We start from the raw sequence: 21,650 nt of genomic DNA on the forward strand, positions 1-21,650 counted from the left end.
ATCACTGAGTCATAGAATGATAGAATCGCTCAGGTTGGAAAAGACCTTAAAGATCATCGAGTCCAACCACAGCCTGACCATACTGCCCGAACTCGAACAACCCTCTGCTAAATGGTGTCCCTGAGCACCACATCCAAACGGTTTGTGAACACGTCCAGGGATGCTGACTCAACCACCTCCCTGGGGAGCCTATTCCAGTGCTTAACACCATTTATGCAAAGAAATGTTTCCTGATATCCAACCCTGGCACAACTTGAGGCCATTTCCCCTCGTCCCGTCACCTGTCCAAATGAAGATCGTATCTGATGCTATACTTCTAGAATTTTATAAGAAGCCTCAATCAAGAGGAGTAAACAGACATTCGAAAGACAACATAAAACATACTGGAATTCATCGGAGAACTATCTTCATAACTTCATACCACAGCTGCAGTTGCCTAATGGTTTCCGTTTCAGTCACACAAATCACGACTTTTGAAAAATCACTTAAAGGTTGCGACTGATATCAATTTAATATTCATATGTCTCAGGGAAAAAAAAGGTGTGTGTGTTACGGGGGACTTCTGAAGTTACTGTAATGTAAGACATGAAAAATGTTTCCACTGTTCATCCTAGATTCACTTTGTGCCACGCAACGAATATAAACAAACTGATCCGTTTATTCTAAGCTGCCTTTAGCCTTTACACGGACAGGTACCAACACAGAAAACAGGCACCATCACAGGATCCCAGGACCCAGCCCAGGGCATGTCATGCTCTGTGAGGTGACACTCCTTGCTGTGATGTCACAGTTGTGGCTTTCACCCCTGTGGCAGCGGTGGGGGCGGTGGCTCAGTCCACTTGTGGGACGCGCAGGAAGCGAACCCAGAGAGAGCGTTGTGTCTGTCTGGAGGCATCCTGTTGTGATGGAGCGGCTGAGAGCCCTTCGAGGTGAGGTCCCTCCACCTCTCTGGACACCGTGGTGCTGCCCGAGCACGTGTGTGCCTCCAATGCCTGTTTAGGACGTGCCAGCAGCACTGTCCTTGCTCTGCTGAGTGCAGCCGCCCACTGTGCTTTCCCCAGTACCCCAGCCAGGGGAAGGCTCTCTCCCCTCTCCCCACCAACCACGCCTGTGCCAGCTCAGCCCACCCCGCGCTGTGGGGCTGGAGGAGCGTTCCTCCCAGAGCTGGCTGCATGCTCGGCCCTGGCTCCAAGCAACACCGGCGGCAGCTGCTCTGCTCTTTCCTTCCAGGTCTCTTTGCCTGTGTGGGCTGCATGCCCAGACGCACACGTCGCGGGGAGAGAGGCAGGGTGGAAAGCCCTGTCCCCACCTGTGCCGTGACTTTACTGCTGCAGCGCCTGCAAGACCAGGAGGTGAGCTGGGGACGTCCAAGCATCGCTCCTTGCCCTGGTTCTTGTCCCGTGGCTGCCAGGCCCCGGCAGCACATCGGCATAGCGATGGGCGGCAGCGGGCGGCTCCCCGGGAACAAGGGCAAAGCAAAACGTGACCTATCCCTGTCCCCAGGGTGACCGAGAGCAGGCGTACTGCGAGCTGGAGCACGTCCTGGGGGAAGAGGACAGCCGCCCGCCGTGCGGAGTGGTGAACCGGCTGCTGGCTGAGGTGTCCCAGGACCTGACAGCAGCCCAGGTGAGGGCTCACTCCCGAAGGCAAAGGGAGCTGCCTGCCCGTGCTGCTGTTCTGCTGGCAGACGGCGCTGGCTCAGCCCTTCCAAGGGAAGGCTCGGGCAGCCTCCTGTGCCGTGTGTCACCAGTGCCTCTTTTTCAGGGCGTGACGGACAGCGTGAGGACGGCTGCCAGCAATGTCCTGGTGGCTCTGGCCCGGACTCACTTCTCCATGGTGATGGCCGAGCTCCAGGGCCACCTGAAGGCCACACGGGAGATGTGCAAGGAGTTTGTGCTCGTCACCCTGAGCAAACTCTTCAGCATCTATGGTAGAGTGCCCTCAGCCTCCTGACATCTATAACAACTGGGGAGAGGGGTCTCTCCCCTTGCGCATGATCTGCATAGAGCTGGGGGGTGCAGGGCTCTGCAGCCTCTCCTCCCTCCCTGCTGAGGCTCTGACCGTGCCCTTCTCCTTCCTCTCTGCAGCTCCGCAGTGCATCTCTTTTGTGTGGCTGACGCTGGCCGGCCTGTGCAGTGTGGTGGGCCGGGTGAGGAGTGGCCGGACCCTGCGCACTGCTTGTGCTGGTGAGTGCCGGCCCCAAGGCAGGGGGGCTGGGGACAGCCCTTGCACCTCACCCTGCTGCAGACTCTCACAGGCTGCCTTTTCTCTTCTTTTGTTTTGTTGCGCTGTTGTTGTTGTTTTCTATAATTAATTACTTGTTTGTTTGTTTCTTTGTTTGTTTTCAGTTGTGAAACAATGGATGGATGGCGTCAAGATTCACTTGTCCTCTGGAAAGCACAGCCCCTGGCCTGCCACAGAGAAAGAGCAGATGTATGAGAATCTTCATGAGCTCTTCTTCTTTGTGGTCAGCAACTGGCAGGACTGCAAGGAGGAAGAGGTGAGCACTGCTGCATTCCCAGCCTGGGATGGCAGCTGGGGCATCCATGTTGGCAGCTCTGTCTGTGCCCAGCAGGCTGAGAGCAGAGGGGTGTCGAGAGGGTGTGGGCTGGCTCTGCAAAGGGCCCCAAACTGGCTCTGTGCTTGGGGCTGGATCTCCCTGCCAGGGAGCAGTCACAAGTCACAGCACTGTGGCAGGGAGAGCCGGGGATGAGGGTATGGGGAAAACCTGCCTGCCCAGGGAGAGCGAGCCCATGTCCTGCTGGGCACAGGGGTGTGGGGAAGGGGAAGGGAAAAAGAAAGCCCTCTCTGTAGCAAGGGCAGACCTTCAGTCTTTGATGCTGGGCCTCTGCCATCCCTCTCCAGGACAGACAGGCCGTTCTCGGGGCTGTGACTGCCATGATGACTGTCCTCCTGCAAGAGGAGCTGCCCCGAGAGCACGTCTGGGAGCGGCTCCTCTGGCTCGTGCACCCGTGTCAGGAGATGCAAGACACCTGCAGGGTGGCCAAGGTAAGATGTTGCACAGGGCTCGGTGTGGACGTGGGGCCCGTGCAGGTGCCACAAGGGGTCAGGGGGCTGCAGGGAGGAGGTGGGCAGTCCTTGGAGAAAGAAGGACAAGGTGCTCAAGGGAAGTCTGAGGCTTGCTGAGCTCTTCAGTCCAGGAAGGAACAATGTGGACAGGAGCCAGGAGGAAGCCAAGAGTCACTGGTGCCCATCTCCTGGGGATGGGAGGCTTCACCACCACCATGGGGGCTCCTGAATCTGATGGGGGAGAAGAGGGCTGCGGGCGGGAAATGCCTGCAAATGATGCCCAAGCCCCAAGGCTCAGCTAAGAGCAGAGAGCCTCTCTTGGTGCTGCTGGGGGGGACGGACAAACAAGAACGCTTGTGTGGGAGCTTCTCCCAGCAGACAAACCACTGGGAAACAGTTCCTCTGCTCTGCTCCCAAGCGGCTAGATGTGGCTTCAGCCCTTTCTTCCTCTGCTGCTCTCTTGCAGAGCCTTCATATGTTCCTGGAGGCCTTACCGGGAGTTCAGTCTGTCATCCCTAAGGACAAGTTTCTGGCCGTCACCAGTGCCGTGTTCTACCAGGTAAGGGGAGCCTATCCTGGTGTGCACAGCAGTTTCCCTCTGGGCTAAGCCTCAGGAGGACTGCAAAGCTCTGAGCCTCTGATGGCTGCTCAGCCTTAGCTCCTGCATGCCTGTGGGGCAGGCTTAGTTTTGTCTGTGTGTCCTCTTCCTGAGAGTGTCAAGGGAGACAGGAGCTGGCAGCACAGTGTCTTTTCCATCCTCAATGCTCATGTGATTTTCCCAAACGGACTTTGTTCCCACAGCTCTTTGATGACGCCAAGCAGCACAGCGAGGCTGACAGAGCAGAGCTGACCCGCTGCATCCTGCTGCAGGGTAAGGAGAGGAGCTCTGGCGATGCTTGCCGGTGCTCTGGCCAGTACATCTCTCTGTAACCTCACAAATGGGCACGAGTTGCTCACTAACACAGCATGGCATTTCCTTCCTGCAGCCCGAATCTGCCCAGAGGAAACGGTCCTGTTTCTGCAGTCGCAGCTGGGCGATGAGTGGGAGGCTGGATGCGTGGCAGCCCTGGGTCTGCTCGGCGCTCTGGCTCGCTCTGATGGTCAGTACCACGGGTCGGGACTTCCAGGGATCCCTTTTGCCATCTGAGTTGTGCCTCCACGCATGCTTCTGTGCATCTCTTGCAGAGCCTGCGATGACAGAGAAGCTGCCGCAGATTACAGAGGCTGTGCAGCGTGTGTGCAGTGACCCCAGGACCCGGGTGAGCTGTTTGGGGAAAGGAAAGCACTGTCAGGGTGGTGATGCTGCTGCCCTGCCAGGCAGGGCCTGGGGTGACCAGGGATGTGCTGGGGCATCGACCACATGGTCACGATGGCTCCTGTCAGGAGAGCAGGCAGAGTCGAGCGGTCGGGTCCCTGTGCTGTGCATGGAAAGTGCACAGCCTGGTGCTAAGGCCTGGCCCTCACCTCTTCTCCTCTGCTTTTGTCATCTCTGCTCATGCCCAAAGGGCACCTGAGGAGCAGGTGGCTTCCCTTGGCCTTCTGAGCAGGAAAATCACACCCACAATTGACCCCTGGCAGGTGAGGAGGGCCGTGCTGCACTTCATTGAGGATCTGCTCAGCGCCAACCTCTGGAGCTGCTCAGCCTGGGATGTGGTGGGGCACATCTTCATGGAGTTCAGCCGCACCACGGGAAGAAGGGTGAGGACAGTGGGCAGCATCTTCCTTTCGAAGACCTGTGCAGCTCATAGGCTGGGAAAGAAGCACCGGTGGGGCCACACCTGAGCCTCCTGAGAGGCTCCTGAGAACTGAGAGTAACCAGTGTTTCAACACCACTGTTGTGCAGGCAGCCGGAGACCTTTCTACCCAGGAAGCCCAGGAAGAGGGAGCCCTCCAAGAGCTGTGTATGGACATCCTGGGGTCACTGGATGTCTCTGCGAGAGGGATCTCCAAAGTAAGTCACACTCTGCCCTGCTGCCACTCCTTGCCTTTGCACCACGTGTTCCTCGTCCCCTTCCAACACCTCAGGTCTGTCCTCCAGCGTGCTCTGAAGCAAATTCAGAGTCCTCTTTATCTCTGAGCGGAGGCAGGAATGCTGACATGCTCAACTGCCTCGTTCCCTACAGCTCCTGTGGCCAAGGCTGCTGCTGTACGTGGTGCCAGCCCAGTACACCGGCATGCTGATCCCGGTCTCCCGCTGCGTCCAAGCCCTGGCCAAGAGAGGGGAGCTGACGGTGCGGGACATGGAAGATCTGGATCCCCACTTCCTCAGCTCCATGTTTCAAGGTAGGAGCAGAAGCTCCCCCGTGAGCTCTGCTGACCCATGTTAGCACCCAGAAGGGAGAGCAGAGGTGCACGTGGCAGGGCACAGAGCGTCTTGGAGTCTTACTCAGCACTTCTTTCTCCTCGCAGGCCCACTGCTGACTCCCCAGACACTGCTGGCACGTCTGCTGGTAAGTAGATGCTCCTGAGGCCGGTGCCACAAGCCCCGAGGAGGAAGCAGCATGGCCGAGCGTGCCAGCACCTGCCTCACTCCTGGGGATGCCGTTCTCTTCCTAGCTTGCAATGTCATGGGCCAAGCTGCTGGCTGCTCCTTGCCCATCAGGGCAGAGCCAAGCTGCTTTCCTCCTGGGGGAAGCCGCTTCTCTTGCAGCAGAAGTGACCCTGTTTCTCCTTGCTCTCGCACAGGTGGTGGCAGGGAGCCCTTCCGCAGGCAGCGAACTCCAAGCCGCTGCCTTGCTGCTCCTGCAAAACCTCCACAGCAAGATCCACAGAGCTGTGGGGGCCAAGTGGGCTGCTGAGATCCCCCTGCTGCTGCAGCGTCTTGAAGGTAAAATGCTGGTGGGGAGGGAGTGGGCGAGTGCCCAAGCCAAGCCAGGTTTGGTGCAGCTCTTCTTTTGTGGCTTGATTCCAAGCAACGCTCTTTTGCTTCTTGTTGCTGTGCAGGGAAAGATGAGAGCTTCCCGAACTCTGAAGACTGGGAGCACCGTCTGCTAAAGGTACAGCACTGTGGAGAGACATGGTGCAGAGAAATGCTTGCCTGCCTGCCACAAGGAGCCCCGCTCCCATACGAGCCACCACGGGACAGGAGCAGCCTCTCAAAAGCTGCTGTGGAGCAGCTGCTCGCCTTTGCAGCGCTGCCTCTTCCTCTTTGTCCCAAGCCCAAGGGGGGTCTTAGGAGAGGAGCAGTAGGTGGCTTTAATGGAGGGAATGCTGGGGGGAGCTGGGAGAGGGGCTGTTCTTCCAGGCACCTCTCCCCAGAAGGCTGCAGTGACTTGGGAACGCGGGAAGAGGCAAAGGGCAAGGGAACATTGGCTTCTCCTGTTCTCCAACAGTTCCTGAGGGCATCGCTGGACGTCGTGGAGGACGAGGCCTGGACCAAGGCCCTGAGCTGCGAGCTGAGCCGGCGGCTGAGCAGCTCTGCCAGCAGCTCTGCAGAAAAGGTGAGTTCCCCGCGGCTCTAATCAGCAGTGCCCAACTGGGGCTGGGGCTGAGGCTGGTGCTCTGCCCACACGGGCTGCTCACGCTGCTTCCACGGCCTGTGCCCTCACAGGGCGGTTCCCTGCAAACTGCCTGGGGCTGGCTACAGCTCTGCTCCACAGCTGCTCTCAGCGACCCCCAGGGAGTGTGGGTCCTTCCCATCTAGCCCTCTCCCGTAAGGTCAGGCTGCTGCCACATCCCAGCTTACTCCTTCCCTTCCCACGCAGACCTTCCTGTACAAGGCTCTGGGGACCGTTCTGGGAGCTTGTAAGGAAGTCCTCCATGTCCAGGAGAAGCTGCTGCAGCACCTGGAGGAATCCAATGCAGAGGAGCCATCTGAGGCCCAGGTGAGCTCTCCTCTCCTCCAACTCTGTGAGCATCCCCGCTCTGTCCCTGGGGCAGAGGGCTTCTCAGAGGGCCGTGCCAGTAGGTTCAGGCCTGCGCCAACTGCCCCTCGTTCTTTTGTGCAGGGAATGATCTCTCTCGTCAGCCATGCTGCTGACAGCAACTTCCACACAGTCCTGGACACACTCACCATGTTTGCGTCCAGGCTGTGCAAAGGCCGGAATGGGAGGATTTCCAGGCGCAAGAAGGTAAAGTGCTACGGGTTCCCATCTTGGCAGTCTTCTGCCTTATTTTCACAGCAGCTCCTGCCCTGGGAGCCCAGGTGCACCGCAGGGCACTGGGGGCTGCTGAGCGAGTGTCTCAAGGCATTTCTCCTCACACAGACGGAGCTGGACAGCGCGAGAGCTCAGGCTACACGCAGCGCTCTCATCCTCGCCCATGGCAGCTTGGCACTGCGAGCCTCCAAGGAGCAGCTGCTCGCCCGCCTGGAGGGAGACATTGTGGGCAACATCCTGCTGCTGTACAGCTGCAGCTGCCAGGTGAGAGCTTGAAGTCTGCCAGGGTGTCAGAGCACCCAGCTGCAGCCCTTCCATGTGGGGGGATGCTGAGATGGGCCTTCTCTTTCCAAAGGTCCCTCACAGAACGGTTTGTGCCCAGATGAAGATCCAAGACCCTCCCTTAGCGTTGCCCCATGTGTCCCCTTGACAGCCCCTGGCCCTTCCCACAGTTCAAAGAATGTTCTTCTCTCTTGGCCTCAGGACTTGCAGAACAAGCTCGCGCTGGTGCAGAGCATCACTGATTTCAGCTCTGCTGTCCATGCCGTGGGTGGCTCCGCCTTCTTTAACCCCTCCTTGAAGAGCAAGCTGCTGGAGATCCTGATGGTGAGTGCCTAGAGCCAGGGCTCTCTGTAGAGGAGTTCCGGGCTGTGCCACGAGGCTCCCATCCCTGGAGCCATGCAGGTCTCCCTCAGCCACAGGCCTCCAGCTGGTGGGGACCTTGGGTGCTGGCAGGCAGCAGCAGGCAGCGGGCTAGGTCCACCAGCTGTGGAGCTGCTGCATCCTGCAGTGCTTGCATGGGAAATGTGGGAACGGATGGGGCTGGTGTGTGGCAGTTGTTTCTGTCTGTGGGCCAGGCAGAAGAGCTCTCTTGTGGCCCTTGCCCACTTTGACAATGTTGCTCTGGTACTTGCAGGACTTGCTGAAGAAGTATTACTTGGGCACCCCTGTCTCCCCAGTGCCCCTCAAGGTGATTCTGGCCCTGGAGCAGTTGAGGTAAGGGTGGGAGCCTCTAGGCTTGCAAGGCAGATGGTGGTCCCCCTTTAGGGTAGCTTCCGAAGCTTCAGACATTGTCTGCACCAGTCTGGAGAGCAGTGGTAAAGGCCCTTTCTGCTTTCTCTTCCTTTTGTTCCTCCCGTCAGCAAGCTGAAGCCCTCTTTAGGAAGCAAGGATGCACGTGAAATGTTGGCTCTGTGCTGCAAGAACATTGTGTCACACCCTTCAGCAGAGATGATGCTGAAGATCAAGAAGTCACGGCAAGCAGCACAGTACCTGCAGGTAACCTGCCGTAACTTTCCCGGCCACCTCTGCGTCAGAGCCCTACCTCAGCACACACGGCCTATGCTCCGGCAGCAGCCGTGATGCCACACCTCAATCCCCTCTCCTGCTTTCAGCTTCTGCAGGCATCGTTGAAAGCTCTGGGCCGGCTCATGGTGGTCCTGCTTGAGACAGAGACCACCCGGGGATTCTTCCAGAACATAGTCCAGGTGAGTACGTGTGGGGCAAGGGAGGAAGCATGGTGCCCGTTGATAGCAGGGACAGAGAGCTGGGGACTGAGAGTGTGATCGAAGGGGGAGAAATCTCCTGCTAACAGGCCAGCTCACTGCGAGCTGAGAAATGGGCAGAGAAATGGGCTCTGCAGGGGGAAAGGCAGGAGCCAGCCCCTGGCAGGGCACAGCCGAGGAAAAGCTCCTGGGTTAGGAGGCAGCAGTATCTGCAGAAAATGGGAGCAGCAGTGTCAGCGCACAGTGAGGCGGGGGTCCACGTGGAGCCACAGGGCAGGACCTGAGGGAAACTGTTGGGAAAAGAGGGACAGGGAGAGGGATGGCACGAAGGGAAAAATGTCCATGGTGAGACATGCTCTGCTTCAGGTCCTGCAGAGATCACTGACCTCAAACAACATGTGGGAGCGTAACAGGGCCCTGCAGACCTGCTCCCAGCTGCTGGCTGCTTGTGAAGAGCTTCCGGTGAGTAAAGAGCCCCACTGCATGCCCCCTGCTCCCTCCCCAGTGCCCCTGAGCTGGAAGGCGAGCTCTGCCCAGCTGTGCATGCTGGCATGGGGAAGGCACGGGCAGGAGAAGCTGGGGAGAGCTGGGGCTGCCTACAGCTTTGTTCCTGCCTCTCATTCCTGCAGAGAGGAGATGCCTGTGAGTCCTTTGGCTCCTTGGTGGGATTGCTGGCTCCGCTGACATGTGACCCCGTGCCCACATCCCGCCAGTTGGCCGCCACCTGCCTGAGCTCCCTTCTGCAAATGCAAGGTGAGTAGAGCGGGATGCACCAGCCCTGTGCTCTCCTCCGCAGCGCTACCAGAGCCCCACGGGCTGGGCCCTGTGTACAGGAGGGAGATGCACTGTGCACAGCTCTCTTCTTGTCCCCACCCTGTCCTCAGTCTCTCCCCCATGGAAAGCAGTTCCGTTTCCAAAAGCATGACTTCCCTTTTCTCCCGTGCTCTTTCCAGCCAAGGCGGCCAACAGAGTCATCGAGTCAGGAGACACTGGGAGCCTGTGTGAGGGGCTGAATGACTGCAGCTCCATCACTCAGCTCCAGACCTCATCCAAACTGGCAAGGGTAAGTGGACCCAAAAAGGGGTGGTGGCATCTCAGTGCATAGGCTTCTGCACGACCCTAGGCTGTCCCCAGCCTGTCATACCATGTCCAAAATGAGCTGTCACCCTGAGACCTCTTTTCTCAGCAAGTAGCAGGAGGCTCTGAGCTACGTCTGCCCTTCAGGCCCCCCATGCAAGGAGCTGATTCCATGGTGTGTCTGTGTGTGTGTGTGACTGTGGCTGCTACGTAGGCTTTGCATGTAAGCAGAAACCATGAGTGGAGCAGCTGAGAGAAGGCTCAACCGCCTTCCGTATAAACAGCAGGGTAGGAGAGCAGGAGCGTTGTGATGGCCCCTGAGTGACCGGCAAGCTGCTGAACTAAGAACGCCCTCAAGACTGCTTTCTGTTCTGAAGAGCTGCCGCAGAGCAGTGATGAGATCTCTCCTGCTTCTCTTTTCTCTGCAGATGGTGTGCAGCAACTTCCCCCTGGAACGCACCGTTGACTTCCTGATGGCCATCAAGGAGACCTTGCGGAAAGGCAAAGGAATGCGCGTGCGTGCAGCTGGGAAGTGGATGATCACCTTTCTGCAGATGTACGGGAAGGACATCTGTCGGGACGTAAGAGACTTTCTTCCACCTCTCTTGGACTTTCGCTGGCTGTTGCACTACGCCTTGTGCCATTTGCCTCCTGTGCTAAAGAAGCACAGCGCGAGGGCAGAGCCAGGGCTTGGACAGGGTGGCTGGCGTGCAATTTAGGCTCAGGCCTTGGCAGCATGTCAAGGGAGCAGGCACTGCTCATGTGCTGAATGTCCATCGTTAGGCCCTGCAGAGTCCAGGATGCAGCAAGTCATTCTTTCTGCCCTTCTTCTTTCAGGTGCTACCAATCCTCCACATCCTGCGCAGCTGCACATCATCCGCGCAGCACAGCACGTTCATGCCCTTCCTGTGCCAGGCGGTGGTCATCCTCATCTGCTGCCACAAAGAGGTCATGATTGACAACTTCTCCCGGCTGCTTGGGCCCACAGACAGGTATCGGCACTCCTGCCTTTGCTGTTGGTGCAGCCCCAGTTGTAGCTTGCCTCTGTCAGAGGAAGTAAGGAGGAATGCTTCCCGGGAGGAAACACAGCAATTTCCTAGTCACAACTTGTGATTCTCCTTTTTCTAGCGAGATGTGGAGGAGAATAAGGGAGTTTTGTCTACAACGGTGGAGCCGATAGAAGAGCGAAGTGAAAAGAGAAAAGGAAGAGAAGAGAAAGAGAAAGAGAACGAGAAAGAGAAGAAGAGAAAAGAGAAAAGAGAAAGGGAAGATGAGCTTAAAAATTGTATTATTTATTAAAAATACATAAATAAATTAATTAATTAATAAATAGTACTCTTTTTTTTTTAACCAAGTCTTCATTTTAATAGCTGCTGTCTCTTCTCCATACCAGTTACAGAATCACAGAGTCACCAAATGTCAGGGATTGGAAGAAACCTCAAAAGCTCATCTAATCTAATCCCCCTGCTGGGAACACCTAGGTTAGGTCACACAGGAATGCGTCCAGGCAGGTTTGGAATGTCTCCAGAGAGGGAGACCCCACCACCTCTCTGGCAGCCCGTTCCAGTATTCTGTGACCATTCTCACCATGAAGAAGCTTTTTTCTAGCATTCACGTGGAACCTCTTCTGTTCCAGCTTGTCCCCGTTGCCCTTATCCTGTCACTGGATGTCACTGAGAAAAGCCTGGCTCCATCCTCCTGACAGACATCCTTGACATATTTAGAAGCGTTCAGTAGGTCACCTCTCAGTCTCCTCCAAGCCAAAGCTCCCTCACACTTTCCTCGTAAGGGAAATGCTCTGGTCCCTTCCTCATCTTTGTGGCTCTGTGCTGGACTCTCTCAAGCAGTTCCCTGTCCTTCTTGAACAGAGGGGCCCACAACTGGACACAATACTCCAGATGCGGTCTCACCAGGGCACAGCAGAGAAGCAGGAGAACCTCTTTTGACCTACTAACCATGCCCCTTCTAGTATGCCCCAGGGTGCCATTGGCCTTCTTGGCCACAAGGGCACAGCGCTGGCTCATGGTCACCCTGCTGTCCACCAGGACCCACGGGTCCCTTTCCCCTACGCTGCTCTCCAACAGGTCAGCCCCCAACCTATACTGGTACCTGGCATTGCTCTTGCCTAGACACAAGCCTCTAGCTTGCCCTTGGTGCATTTCATTCCATTTTCCCCCCACCCAACTCAACACCCACCCAAGCCAGGGAAGTAAAATAGTCAATCAGAAAAGGACTTTCAGCAGTGAATGTGAAGAATAGAAGGGTGAAATATTCTTTGCAGGCGCCTACCCAGTGGGTCCTGGCTGCAGCATGTTGTAACGCACGGCAGACCTGTCACCATTACAATTCATTGATTTCCTGAGATGTGTGAGTCGAGCTTGCCATCCTCCAGGTTTGACACATAATGGCTTGATTCCTCAGTGGTGTTAGACCTAGACTTCTGTGCTAAGTTTGCTGTCTAATTCCTTCAGACAGTCCCAGGGTATTTCTCATATTCATTGAAGACATCAGAACTAAATCTTGAAGCGACTGAGAAAAAACAAGGCCAAACAATGTGAAAGGCTGAATTTCAGGCTGTGAGCTACTAAGACAGCTGGTCTCCTGTGGACTGGTGGAGCTTGCAGATCAGAAGACAAAGCACACAGTGCTATGAGGTTGCATGGCCTGAGGATCACACGTCGTATTTCTTCCTGAGAAAACCTGTTCACATGCTTACTGCTACATCCTGCCTAAGCCAGGCCTCAGCTTTGTAGTCAAAACAATGGTAGTAATAAAAGGCTAAGATAAGGAATAAACTAAGAACTGAAGTGCAGGTATTTATCTTGAGACCTGAGGGAGACCAGATACTGCATGAAATGCCCTGAGGTCTTCGCTGCTGGGAACAGTGGTTTCAAGTGGAAGTTGTTCAGCTATGAGAGTAATAGGCAGGATTTTAAAAGCAAAGAGGACCTGATATGAGCTAGAAATAATGATGACAGCATTTTGTGACTTGTATGTTTATGAAATGGTAACAGTGCACTTTTATTTTTTTACAGTTTTGTCTGTTACATTTGTAACAGTAACATACAGAAAATTAGAAACATTTAGTAGGGTGAGTAACGTGTTTTATATATCTGGGTTGTGAAAGATGAGAGGGATAAATACAGAAGAGGTCCTGTTTTTGAACACCGGCCTTTCAGAACAGACCATCAAAGGACACTTCTTTGCCTTGCTGTATGTCATCTTTCATCTGTCATATCACAGAATCACAGAATCGTAGGGGTTGGAAGGGACCTCCAGAGATCATGGAGTCCAACCCCCCTGCCAAAGCAGGTTCCCTACAGCAGGTCGCACAGGTAGGCATCCAGGCAGGTCTTGAACATCTCCAGAGAAGGAGACTCCACCACCTCCCTGGGCAGCCTGTTCCAGTGCTCCGTCACCTCACTGCAAAGAAGTTCTTGCGCACATTGGTGCAGAACTTCCTATGCTGCAGTTTCCAGCCATTTCCCCTTGTCCTGTCTCCACTCACCACTGAAAACAGTCTGGCCTCGCCATTCTGCCCCCCACACCTCAGATATTTATAGACCTGGATCAGGTCCCCTCTCAGCCTTCTTTTCTCAAGGCTGAACAGACCCAGTTCACTCAGCCTTTCCTCATAGGAGAGATGCTCCAGGCCCTTCACCATCTTTGCGGCCCTCCGCTGGACTCTTTCCAAGAGATCCCTGTCTTTTTTGTACTGGGGAGCCCAGAACTGGACGCAGTACTCCAGGAGAGGCCTCACCAGGGCAGAGTAGAGGGGGAGGATCACCTCCCTCGACCTGCTGGCCACGCTCTTTTTAATGCACCCCAGGATGCCATTGGCCCTCTTGGCCACAGGGGCACACTGCTGGCTCGTGGCCAACCTGTCGTCCACCAGGACACCCAGGTCCTTCTCTCTCCGCAGAGCTCCCCTCCAGCAGCTCATCCCCCGACCTGTACCGGTGCATGCAATTATTCCTCCCCAGATGCAAGACTCTACACTTGCTTTTGTTAAACCTCATCCGGTTTTTGAAAAGAGTACTTATTTTTCATCACTTGTGCTATAATGTGGAGACACAAAGGTAATTAATCCCTTCTAATTTCTGCTAGCAGTTGCTGCAACATGAGTCCATAGAAAACATCATGAGTGCTTCTTCAAGAGCAGTAACACTGAGTCTATGTTCATTTTCTTCTATTTCCTTGTAAGTAGCTTATGATAATAAATGGTAATTTAGAAGGTATGCTCAGAAAATCGTTTGGACTTTTCTTCCTTCCCTTTTCATCTATACTCTAACTGCAACAACTGTGGCTGGACTGATTTCCAGCAGTTATTTTCTTTTATAGATTACATTTTTAAGATGTGGGATAATGTGAGCATCTTGCCTTTCATTTCTGAAATTCTTATTTAATGGGAAGTCCAAAAGCTTTGGATTTAAGTTTTTATGGATAAAAACCATCATTTTATAATCCTTTCTTGTATGCATTCTTCACGTCAATGGGCTGAAACTCCACAATTTTTCAATTATGGCTCAGTAATTCTATTTAAAGAAAAAGAAAATTAGAGGGAGCAAGAAGATAATAAAACTTATCATTCTGGAAATCTTCCAGAGCTGCTGCTTAAAAAGTATTTTTTAAAAGATATGGAGAATTAGAATTTGCTCTTGCACTATAAAGAATACAATCATAGAGCTGACAAAAGTGCAAAGCATGAAGTCACAAAGTAAAAACGATTTTTTTTTTTTAAGAGAGACTGTATATAGTCAGTGGAATCCATAAAAGTATGTGGAGAATATGTAAAACAGTGTGGAAGTTAGAAGCACACAGATATAATAGTCCCTATTCAAATCACCTTTGCAGCTATGTTCATGATACCTGAAAAAATATTTTCAGTTCACATCTGGAAAAATAAGAAGATGTAATTCATTTATTTTAAAAAAGGTACAGGTGCAGATGACAAATCTTGCATAAATCCTGAGTGGCCTTGTATGTACTGGAAAAGTCTGTAAACTGGTTCAGAAGTAACAGATGATGTTTTCCTCTTGAGATAGACAATATGATTAAACTTCATCTTTGAAAATGCATTCCAGATGTAATCAGATAAACATTTGTCTATGGATTTTTTTAACGTTGGAATGTATGACCAAATTTGAAAATCTACTAGATGCAATAGCAGATGTGGGCAAGCTAATTGTGAAATAAAATTTCTGAAGTGAGCAACACTTAACTGTTGAGTTACTGATTTATATGCCACCTGCTTATCTATCTCATTTGAGTGTGCTGAAAGCAGGCCTCATTTTAAATGGGAAAGTAAAACCATTTGAAAGCAAAGACAGGAAAACAACGCTTTGACAAAGAAAAATTGTCACTGAAATTCTTCCTGAATACCATAATCAGTTGTGAAACCATTGCATATTCCTGAACTGTAAATTCTGATTTCTTACAGTTATAGGAACACTTCCTTCAATTACATATGCAGATAGAGCATTCTTAAGAAATCTAGTTATATTTGTGTTCCCAGTAGCATATAATTGAAATGTAAGATTTTCTTGTTCTTTTTTAGAAACATAGCAGATATCATTACTGGCAGTGCCTTTCCTGTGTTGCGTACTGTATTTGAAAGGGAAATTTTATTCTTACTTGAGATTACCTGGTTTCTGATCGAAACAGGGCACATTGCATTTAAAATGGGAGATTAAAGAGTGCCATCACTGTTTTATATGTTTCCAACATTTTCTCTAATAGCTTCTCTGAAACGTGTGGCAAAAACAAAATCGTCAAGCATGCGGTGGTAAAATGGTTTTATTGGTATTCATTCACATCAACCTACATAGGTTATTCTCAGGCTCCCCATTCCCGAGCAGTGATGATCATTCTATATTTGTGCCAAGAAAGTACTTACTCTGTGCTAAGCTGTTGGGTTTTTTTTTGTTGTTGTTGTTGAAATACACTCCACTATCAAAATAAAGGCACAAATAAAGTTTGCTTTCTGTTAGTGTAGTCAGAAAAAACAATCCCAGTGAAAAAAGAAGGTAGGTGTTATCCATCCAGGGATCTTATAAGGCAAGACAGCATAGATGTAACAGTACGTTAAGAGCAAAGAAAGCTGGAACACCCGTATAAAGTCACTGGTGGATGTTCATTTGACAAAGAGATCTACTTCATTCCACCCCTCCCCCATAAAATAAACAAATAAGAAAAAAAAAAAAAAAAATCACAGCTCAACTTTCTCTATTTTTTTCTCAGGATTAAAGGTGCTCCCTTGATAGGTGAGGATACCCCCGTGGTTGTAAGCTTCAGATTCTCATGTAAAAAGTTGCGCTGTCGAACTGTGGCTGATCTTATGTAACTGTTGGTAGAAACTACTTTTGCTGGGCTTGTAGGTGGTGCAGTCTGTGGAAGCAGTCCGTTGATTTCATATGTCCACTGCATTGACTGTGTCTGAAAATAGAGAATATGCCAAAATATAACCAGTTGAAATGTGTTGACAGTGATTTACCACGCTACAATGATTTCAGAAGACATTTATAACTATTTCATGTAAGGAACTGAAATAACACAGAACTGCTGTCCTGGACATCCTGAAAATCATATTTAACTTTAGGAATGCAGAACCAGGAACAACAAAGGCAAATAATTTATTATCCTAGCTGATCTAAAATCCTTTCTTATACAGTAAACTCCTTAGCTCTGTATGTTGTTCAAAGGTAATTATTCCACCACACAATATAAATGCCTCAAGTTTATAGTGTACGATTTAATTGCAGCTCCGGTATTGATCATAAAGGTACTATCAAATGCTGAAGTCTCTGCACTAAAGTAATGGAATGAAAAAAGAGAGAAAAAAGGGCTTTAAGTACACAAAAGAGAGTTGCAGCTCCTTGTTAAAATCTCCGTTCTGAAGAATATTTATGTGAATTGAAAATGACACTCTGCATTTGCTTTTTGATTATACCTGGTCTGTGGAAATGAAGCATATGTTTCTATGTCATATCCCATAATGCTTGAGCACCAGATTCCTACTGAGTATGTGATTCTTATTCTTAATACACATCCCATCTATGCATACTTAAGGAGTACTATCTTTGTGCATCTGAACTCTACACTGCTGTCTATCTCCTACATTTCATTTGTTTTTTTCTGAAGCAGAATTTTGTTTGCTAAAAAGCAATATGTAACCATTGCAGATCTTTCAGTCATTTTTCTTTCAAGATCTATCACTTAAATTCTAGAAGGCAGATCTTTATTTCAAGTCTAGCATTATCCTTCCTGTCATTACATCTGGGAAAAGTTATATTCATCTGTGTGTTTTTCCTTTTTCTTAAAAAAAAAAAAAAAATCAAATCAAAACAAAACAACAGAATGACTAAATCCCACTGATTTCAAATGATGTTTCATTATGTTTAGCTTTGTACTATGCAAAGATTTGCATACAGTGTTGTGTGCCCAATGAAGGCACACATTGCTATCTATTTGCACTTTGCAACTTGCAATTCCAGGAGTACTGTTTGGGCCATTTTTGCTTCTAAGTACTTGAAGGGGACATTGAATAAAAAATATGGGATGGTGCAGATCTAATAATATATGTGTATCCAAGTGAGGAATATAGTACATTCAGCATATATTCATAGTACAAAAGAACAAACAGATTTCATGACTTTGAAGCCTTGAGGCACCAAAGCCACGTTAAACAAGTGATTTTTCCAAACACCTGAAATATTGCCTTTCCATCTGTGGCACGGCACAGCACTGCACAGATGTAATATTTTTTGTTCTAGAACAGGCTTTTTGGTACTATGCTTTTGCATCACACTGCACTGAACTACAGCTGTGGCTTGTAGGATCACCTTTGTCCCCTCCTTCGAGACACATGGAATTAATAAAACAGTTTCAATTTATCTAATATTTCTCCCACCTAAGTGATCCTTAGAACAATCATTGGTAGATATAACCATGAGACATAAGATCAGTGACTTTTTCTCCCAATGAAAAAGAGATAGAAAGGCTACGTATACCCTCAATCAATTTGTGAATTTGTCCAAGAGTCAACCTTAAAGCTCAAGAGTTTTCCTCTCAAGCAGTTGGCTACAAGCTCCACTTGCAACACAGCTACCTTTGTGGCCTGTTTGCTCTTTCCAGTCTGAGAGCTCTGCTTCCTTCCAAGCAGATTTGGTCTACAAAGAGCAGCAACAGTATCTGTACAAACCACCAATCACTCCTCACAAAAAAATTTCATTTAGTATAAATGCCATCAACCATCTCCAGTGTATAGTTTGTTAACTTGTCTAGCTACTCACATATTCTGCCAATTAATTATGGTCTAGGTAAAGAAAAAAAAAAAAAAAACAAAAGAAAAAAAAAAAAAAAGAAAGAAAATAGGCCATGGGCAAGAGTAGTGAACTTTCTCCATGTCAAACTTTCTTTGCAGTCATCCCATAACGTGTAGAGGAGAATTAAGAGGATGTCAAAGTGTCTCTCTGATTTGTTGTTGTTGTTTTGTTAACTATCAATTTCATATTTGCCATTGAAAACATTTGATCTGGTCATGTTTATCTTCCTTATCTTTCAGATCCCCCTTCCTACAGTTCTACTATTGTTCTAATGGTGATCTTTTTATTGCTAAAGTACTTGTAATGAATATTGTGTCAAGCAGTTTTGTACTTGTGTTGCAGCTATTGAATGGGAAGAAGTTTAATGTCATTGAACTGTAAACCTCTTGACCCACTCTTTGTTCTCTTCTATGCACTCATACAGTATTAACAGTATTTCACATACAGGCTGAATTCAGTCACAGCTCTTTAACGTCATCACATCATATGAATATCCAATTCCATTGCCTTTTATTAGAGGGCTGGTTTTAACGAGTATTCTGTTAATGGAATATATACCACTGTGTACTTATCATGAAAGAATAGGAACTTCTTTAATGTTTATTTTCTAAATAAACTTTAAATAATCCTCTATTTTAAAATTGGTAGTACTTTACATTGTGTCATCTGAGTAAATTACCTTATTCCATTACAGGTGAGTAAGTGTAATATCTTAATAGGTACTTTGCCATGCATGCATAATTTTTTAGACTTTCATTACTTTTCTGCCGAAATAAAAATCTAATTTAAATTGAATATCATTCCTACATAAAACAGTCACATTAGCTCATCTTTATTCTAAACCTTATTTAATACTGTGCACTGATCTACTAACTCCACTGCCTTGAAAGATAAATGCCAGCAAAAGCAGTTGTGATGTGGACTAACATCAGTCCAAAGGTAATACTGCCATTTAAGAAAAGTAAATGTCTCTCCAGAGTTAGCTAATTGTCTTACTCCAGTAGAAGTAGTTTATCCTTACTTAGTATGTCAGATTAACAATTTAGTTTAAAGAAAACCTAACCTCAGGGTCATATACACATTGCACATGATTTGGTGATCGCTGCTCAGGGACACCATTTAGCAGAGGGCTGTTAGATTTAGGGCAGTATGGTCAGGTTGTGGTTGCACTCAATGATCTTTAAGGTCTTTTGCAACCTGAGCAATTCTATGATTCTATGATTCAAGGTCAATTTTTACAGCAAATGAGTTAAACTGAGTTTGGACTTACTTGAAGTCCACATGTACTGTAACTTTACTTTCTATAATGTTCTTAATTGTTTGAAGTAGGATTTAAGTGAAAGTGGTGGGCTATATCACCCTTCAATTTCACTTATCATCAATAATTGAGAAAACCCTTACTCTGTGAAAAAGCTGATTATTCAAGTGCTTTGTGTAATCCATGTCGGTTGTGGTTGTGTGGCAGAAGAGACGGAACCTTCTGTAATGAAAATTCATTGGGCTCAATAGGGAAGACGTCATGGGCATTATCACACAATCCTTTAGATAGGAGCCATCAAGATAGAAGAGTAAAAACAAAACAAAACAAAAATCAAAAAAAGGACAACATCTATAACATCATATTCCATCTATTGTAAATTATTTGCTATCATCCAAGACAGTTAGAAACAGTCTTTGTGGAAGAAATAAGCTTTTATATACTAATTTGCTGAAAGGAAAGCCTATTCTTGTAGTTTAGTCTATTCTGCTAACGGGAAAACAAACAGAAGATGGTTAATGTAACTGCCAACCAGGTTAGTGCTACAAGACCACATAGAATTCAGTAATTTTCAGATCTTAAATATCCACAAATATCTGTTTAACTAGAATATTCAATTTCCAAGAGCAAAATACTAGGTTTTCAAATTATCCTTAAATCATGTGTATTTTCTTTCAGGTTAAGGTTGTACAATTTAACTACAATGATTATTTTAACCAATACGAAAACTGGGACAAGTGCAAGCCTCAAGGCCAGGTTGGATGGAGCCCTGGGCAGCCTAAGCTGGTGGGGGGGAAGCCCTGCCCACAGCAGGGGTTGGGGCTGGGTGAGTTTTGAGGTCCCTTCCAGACTAAACTGTTACATGATTCCATTATATGAAATAATTTATTCAGCAAATACTGTTAGCAGTCACCACCAAATTTATATAAAAGTGCATTTTTTAGGTATTTAGCCCATTCTTACAGTTGGCTCATGATTCATAGGATTAATTTGCAGAACATGGACCACATGTAGTCACCATAGGCTGACAGTGATACTTGTTTACATACAAATTAATTTCCAGATAAATCTATGCTAGGAGTGAGTTAAATGTTGGTAGAATACAGTTATCAATGGCATGAATTCAAGTTGGAGGCCTGTAATAGCAGTGTAATCCAGGAGTCCAGTTGATCATTTTTATTAATGTCCACTAATATCCATTAATGTTAAAATTAATTGCAAAACAAATAAAATATTTACTTATGTAGTCATTTACTTTTTTTTGTAAGCTGTTCCTCCCACACAGTGTGGGATGTATGAAAATCAGAGTACTGAGCCATATTGCGAAATGGTCACCACAATTTATTTCAAAGTATCAAAGAGACAGAGAGTGATCAAACTCTGGTTGCTTGTGAACACTTGTTCTCCTTTAACAGATATCACACATTGAAGTCTATACTTAAAAGTTTTACTCTCCCATTTTTATTTAGAATGATGGCTCAACAGTAATTTTCCTAAAGAGAGATAGATTTCCAGATAGAATTAAAGGTGGCTTAATTAACACCTGCAGTTCAAGTATTCAGTGTTTCATAGTTTTGTTTGGATGTAATGTCATCAATACAAAATATTCTTTCATTACTGGCTATGTTTTCAACACCCTTATACATCAGTGGTTTCTACACTGGTTTCACATTCTGACATTATGATAATTACAGTCACAATAAGCAAGGTAACTAATTTTTATGCCTGTTAATCAAAACCGTTGTGTATTACTTCTGCACTCAAAATCCAGTGACGCTAGTGCTACGCTCACTGCCTGTAATGAACTTTCTGGATATCTGTAATCTTAGCACTCAGTTCAGCATCAACCCAGCAACACAGGTGATGCCTTCTTTAATGCAAAACTATTTCAATTACGTTACTAACTTTGTTACATGTTTCCTTGCTCACTCAGTTTAACACACACAGTTCAGAATAACGTGGAACTGGGGTAATCAACAAAGGTACCAGGAACAACATGCCTTGTTTTTTTCACCAGGCCACTGCATATTGTAACGGTGTCATTTTCTGTTGCTATTTGCAAGGTGGCATACACCTGCTTAGAGAAGCCACAGACGGGCACTGTGGATTGTACACTGCATCATTTATTTTGAGAGCAGCATGACAAATGGTTTTGATACACTATCTTTGATAGGCTAAGTCGATGATTATTCAGTAATAAAGGTGCACAAGCCTGACTTCTGGAGGACTTGATAATGTTACCTACAATCTGGTTTACTCTGACATCTGTTTTATCTTCTGAGACTTATTTTGTTTGCCTTCTGCTTTAGAACACCTCTGAAATCTTATCCATGAATTACAACGCAATTGCTCGGGTCCC

General features: G+C 48.4%; 2 protein-coding genes across 2 annotated transcripts in view; one reads left to right on the plus strand and one right to left on the minus strand.

Moving 5' to 3' along the window:
• The first annotated feature begins 695 nt into the window (after positions 1-695).
• Positions 696-10,932, plus strand: LOC128076526 (maestro heat-like repeat-containing protein family member 2B). The gene is made up of 31 exons (XM_052674306.1): positions 696-929; positions 1,231-1,352; positions 1,504-1,626; positions 1,765-1,930; positions 2,088-2,186; positions 2,349-2,500; positions 2,866-3,009; positions 3,497-3,589; positions 3,832-3,901; positions 4,017-4,130; positions 4,216-4,289; positions 4,609-4,728; positions 4,874-4,981; positions 5,154-5,313; positions 5,440-5,480; positions 5,716-5,857; positions 5,974-6,026; positions 6,363-6,470; positions 6,735-6,854; positions 6,978-7,100; positions 7,236-7,391; positions 7,611-7,733; positions 8,044-8,123; positions 8,270-8,405; positions 8,522-8,614; positions 8,999-9,094; positions 9,262-9,385; positions 9,586-9,695; positions 10,138-10,290; positions 10,547-10,701; positions 10,838-10,932. Exons 1-31 carry the CDS (start codon positions 752-754, stop codon positions 10,887-10,889), a joined length of 3,588 nt encoding a protein of 1,195 aa, XP_052530266.1. The 5' UTR covers positions 696-751; the 3' UTR covers positions 10,890-10,932.
• A 4,556-nt stretch (positions 10,933-15,488) lies between these two features.
• The window catches only part of CFAP47 (cilia and flagella associated protein 47), a 252,315-nt gene continuing 246,153 nt past the window's right edge, over positions 15,489-21,650 (minus strand). Inside the window, exon 65 of the mRNA XM_052674366.1 lies at positions 15,489-16,144. Coding sequence (XP_052530326.1) covers positions 15,935-16,144 — 210 coding nt within the window. The 3' untranslated portion in view covers positions 15,489-15,934. The remainder of the gene's footprint in view (positions 16,145-21,650) is intronic.

This window comes from Tympanuchus pallidicinctus, unplaced genomic scaffold, assembly GCF_026119805.1.
Source record: "Tympanuchus pallidicinctus isolate F22 unplaced genomic scaffold, pur_lepc_1.0 scaffold14, whole genome shotgun sequence".
NCBI lineage: Eukaryota > Metazoa > Chordata > Aves > Galliformes > Phasianidae > Tympanuchus > Tympanuchus pallidicinctus.

Excerpts from the sequence above, each read along its gene's own strand:
- LOC128076526 (XM_052674306.1), top strand. The coding sequence starts at position 752 with ATGCTCTGTGAGGTGACACTCCTTGCTGTGATGTCACAGTTGTGGCTT. Across the intron at positions 1,627-1,764 it reads AGGACCTGACAGCAGCCCAG|GGCGTGACGGACAGCGTGAG; the intron begins GTGAGGGCTCAC and ends CCTCTTTTTCAG. Across the intron at positions 4,290-4,608 it reads GCAGTGACCCCAGGACCCGG|GTGAGGAGGGCCGTGCTGCA; the intron begins GTGAGCTGTTTG and ends GACCCCTGGCAG.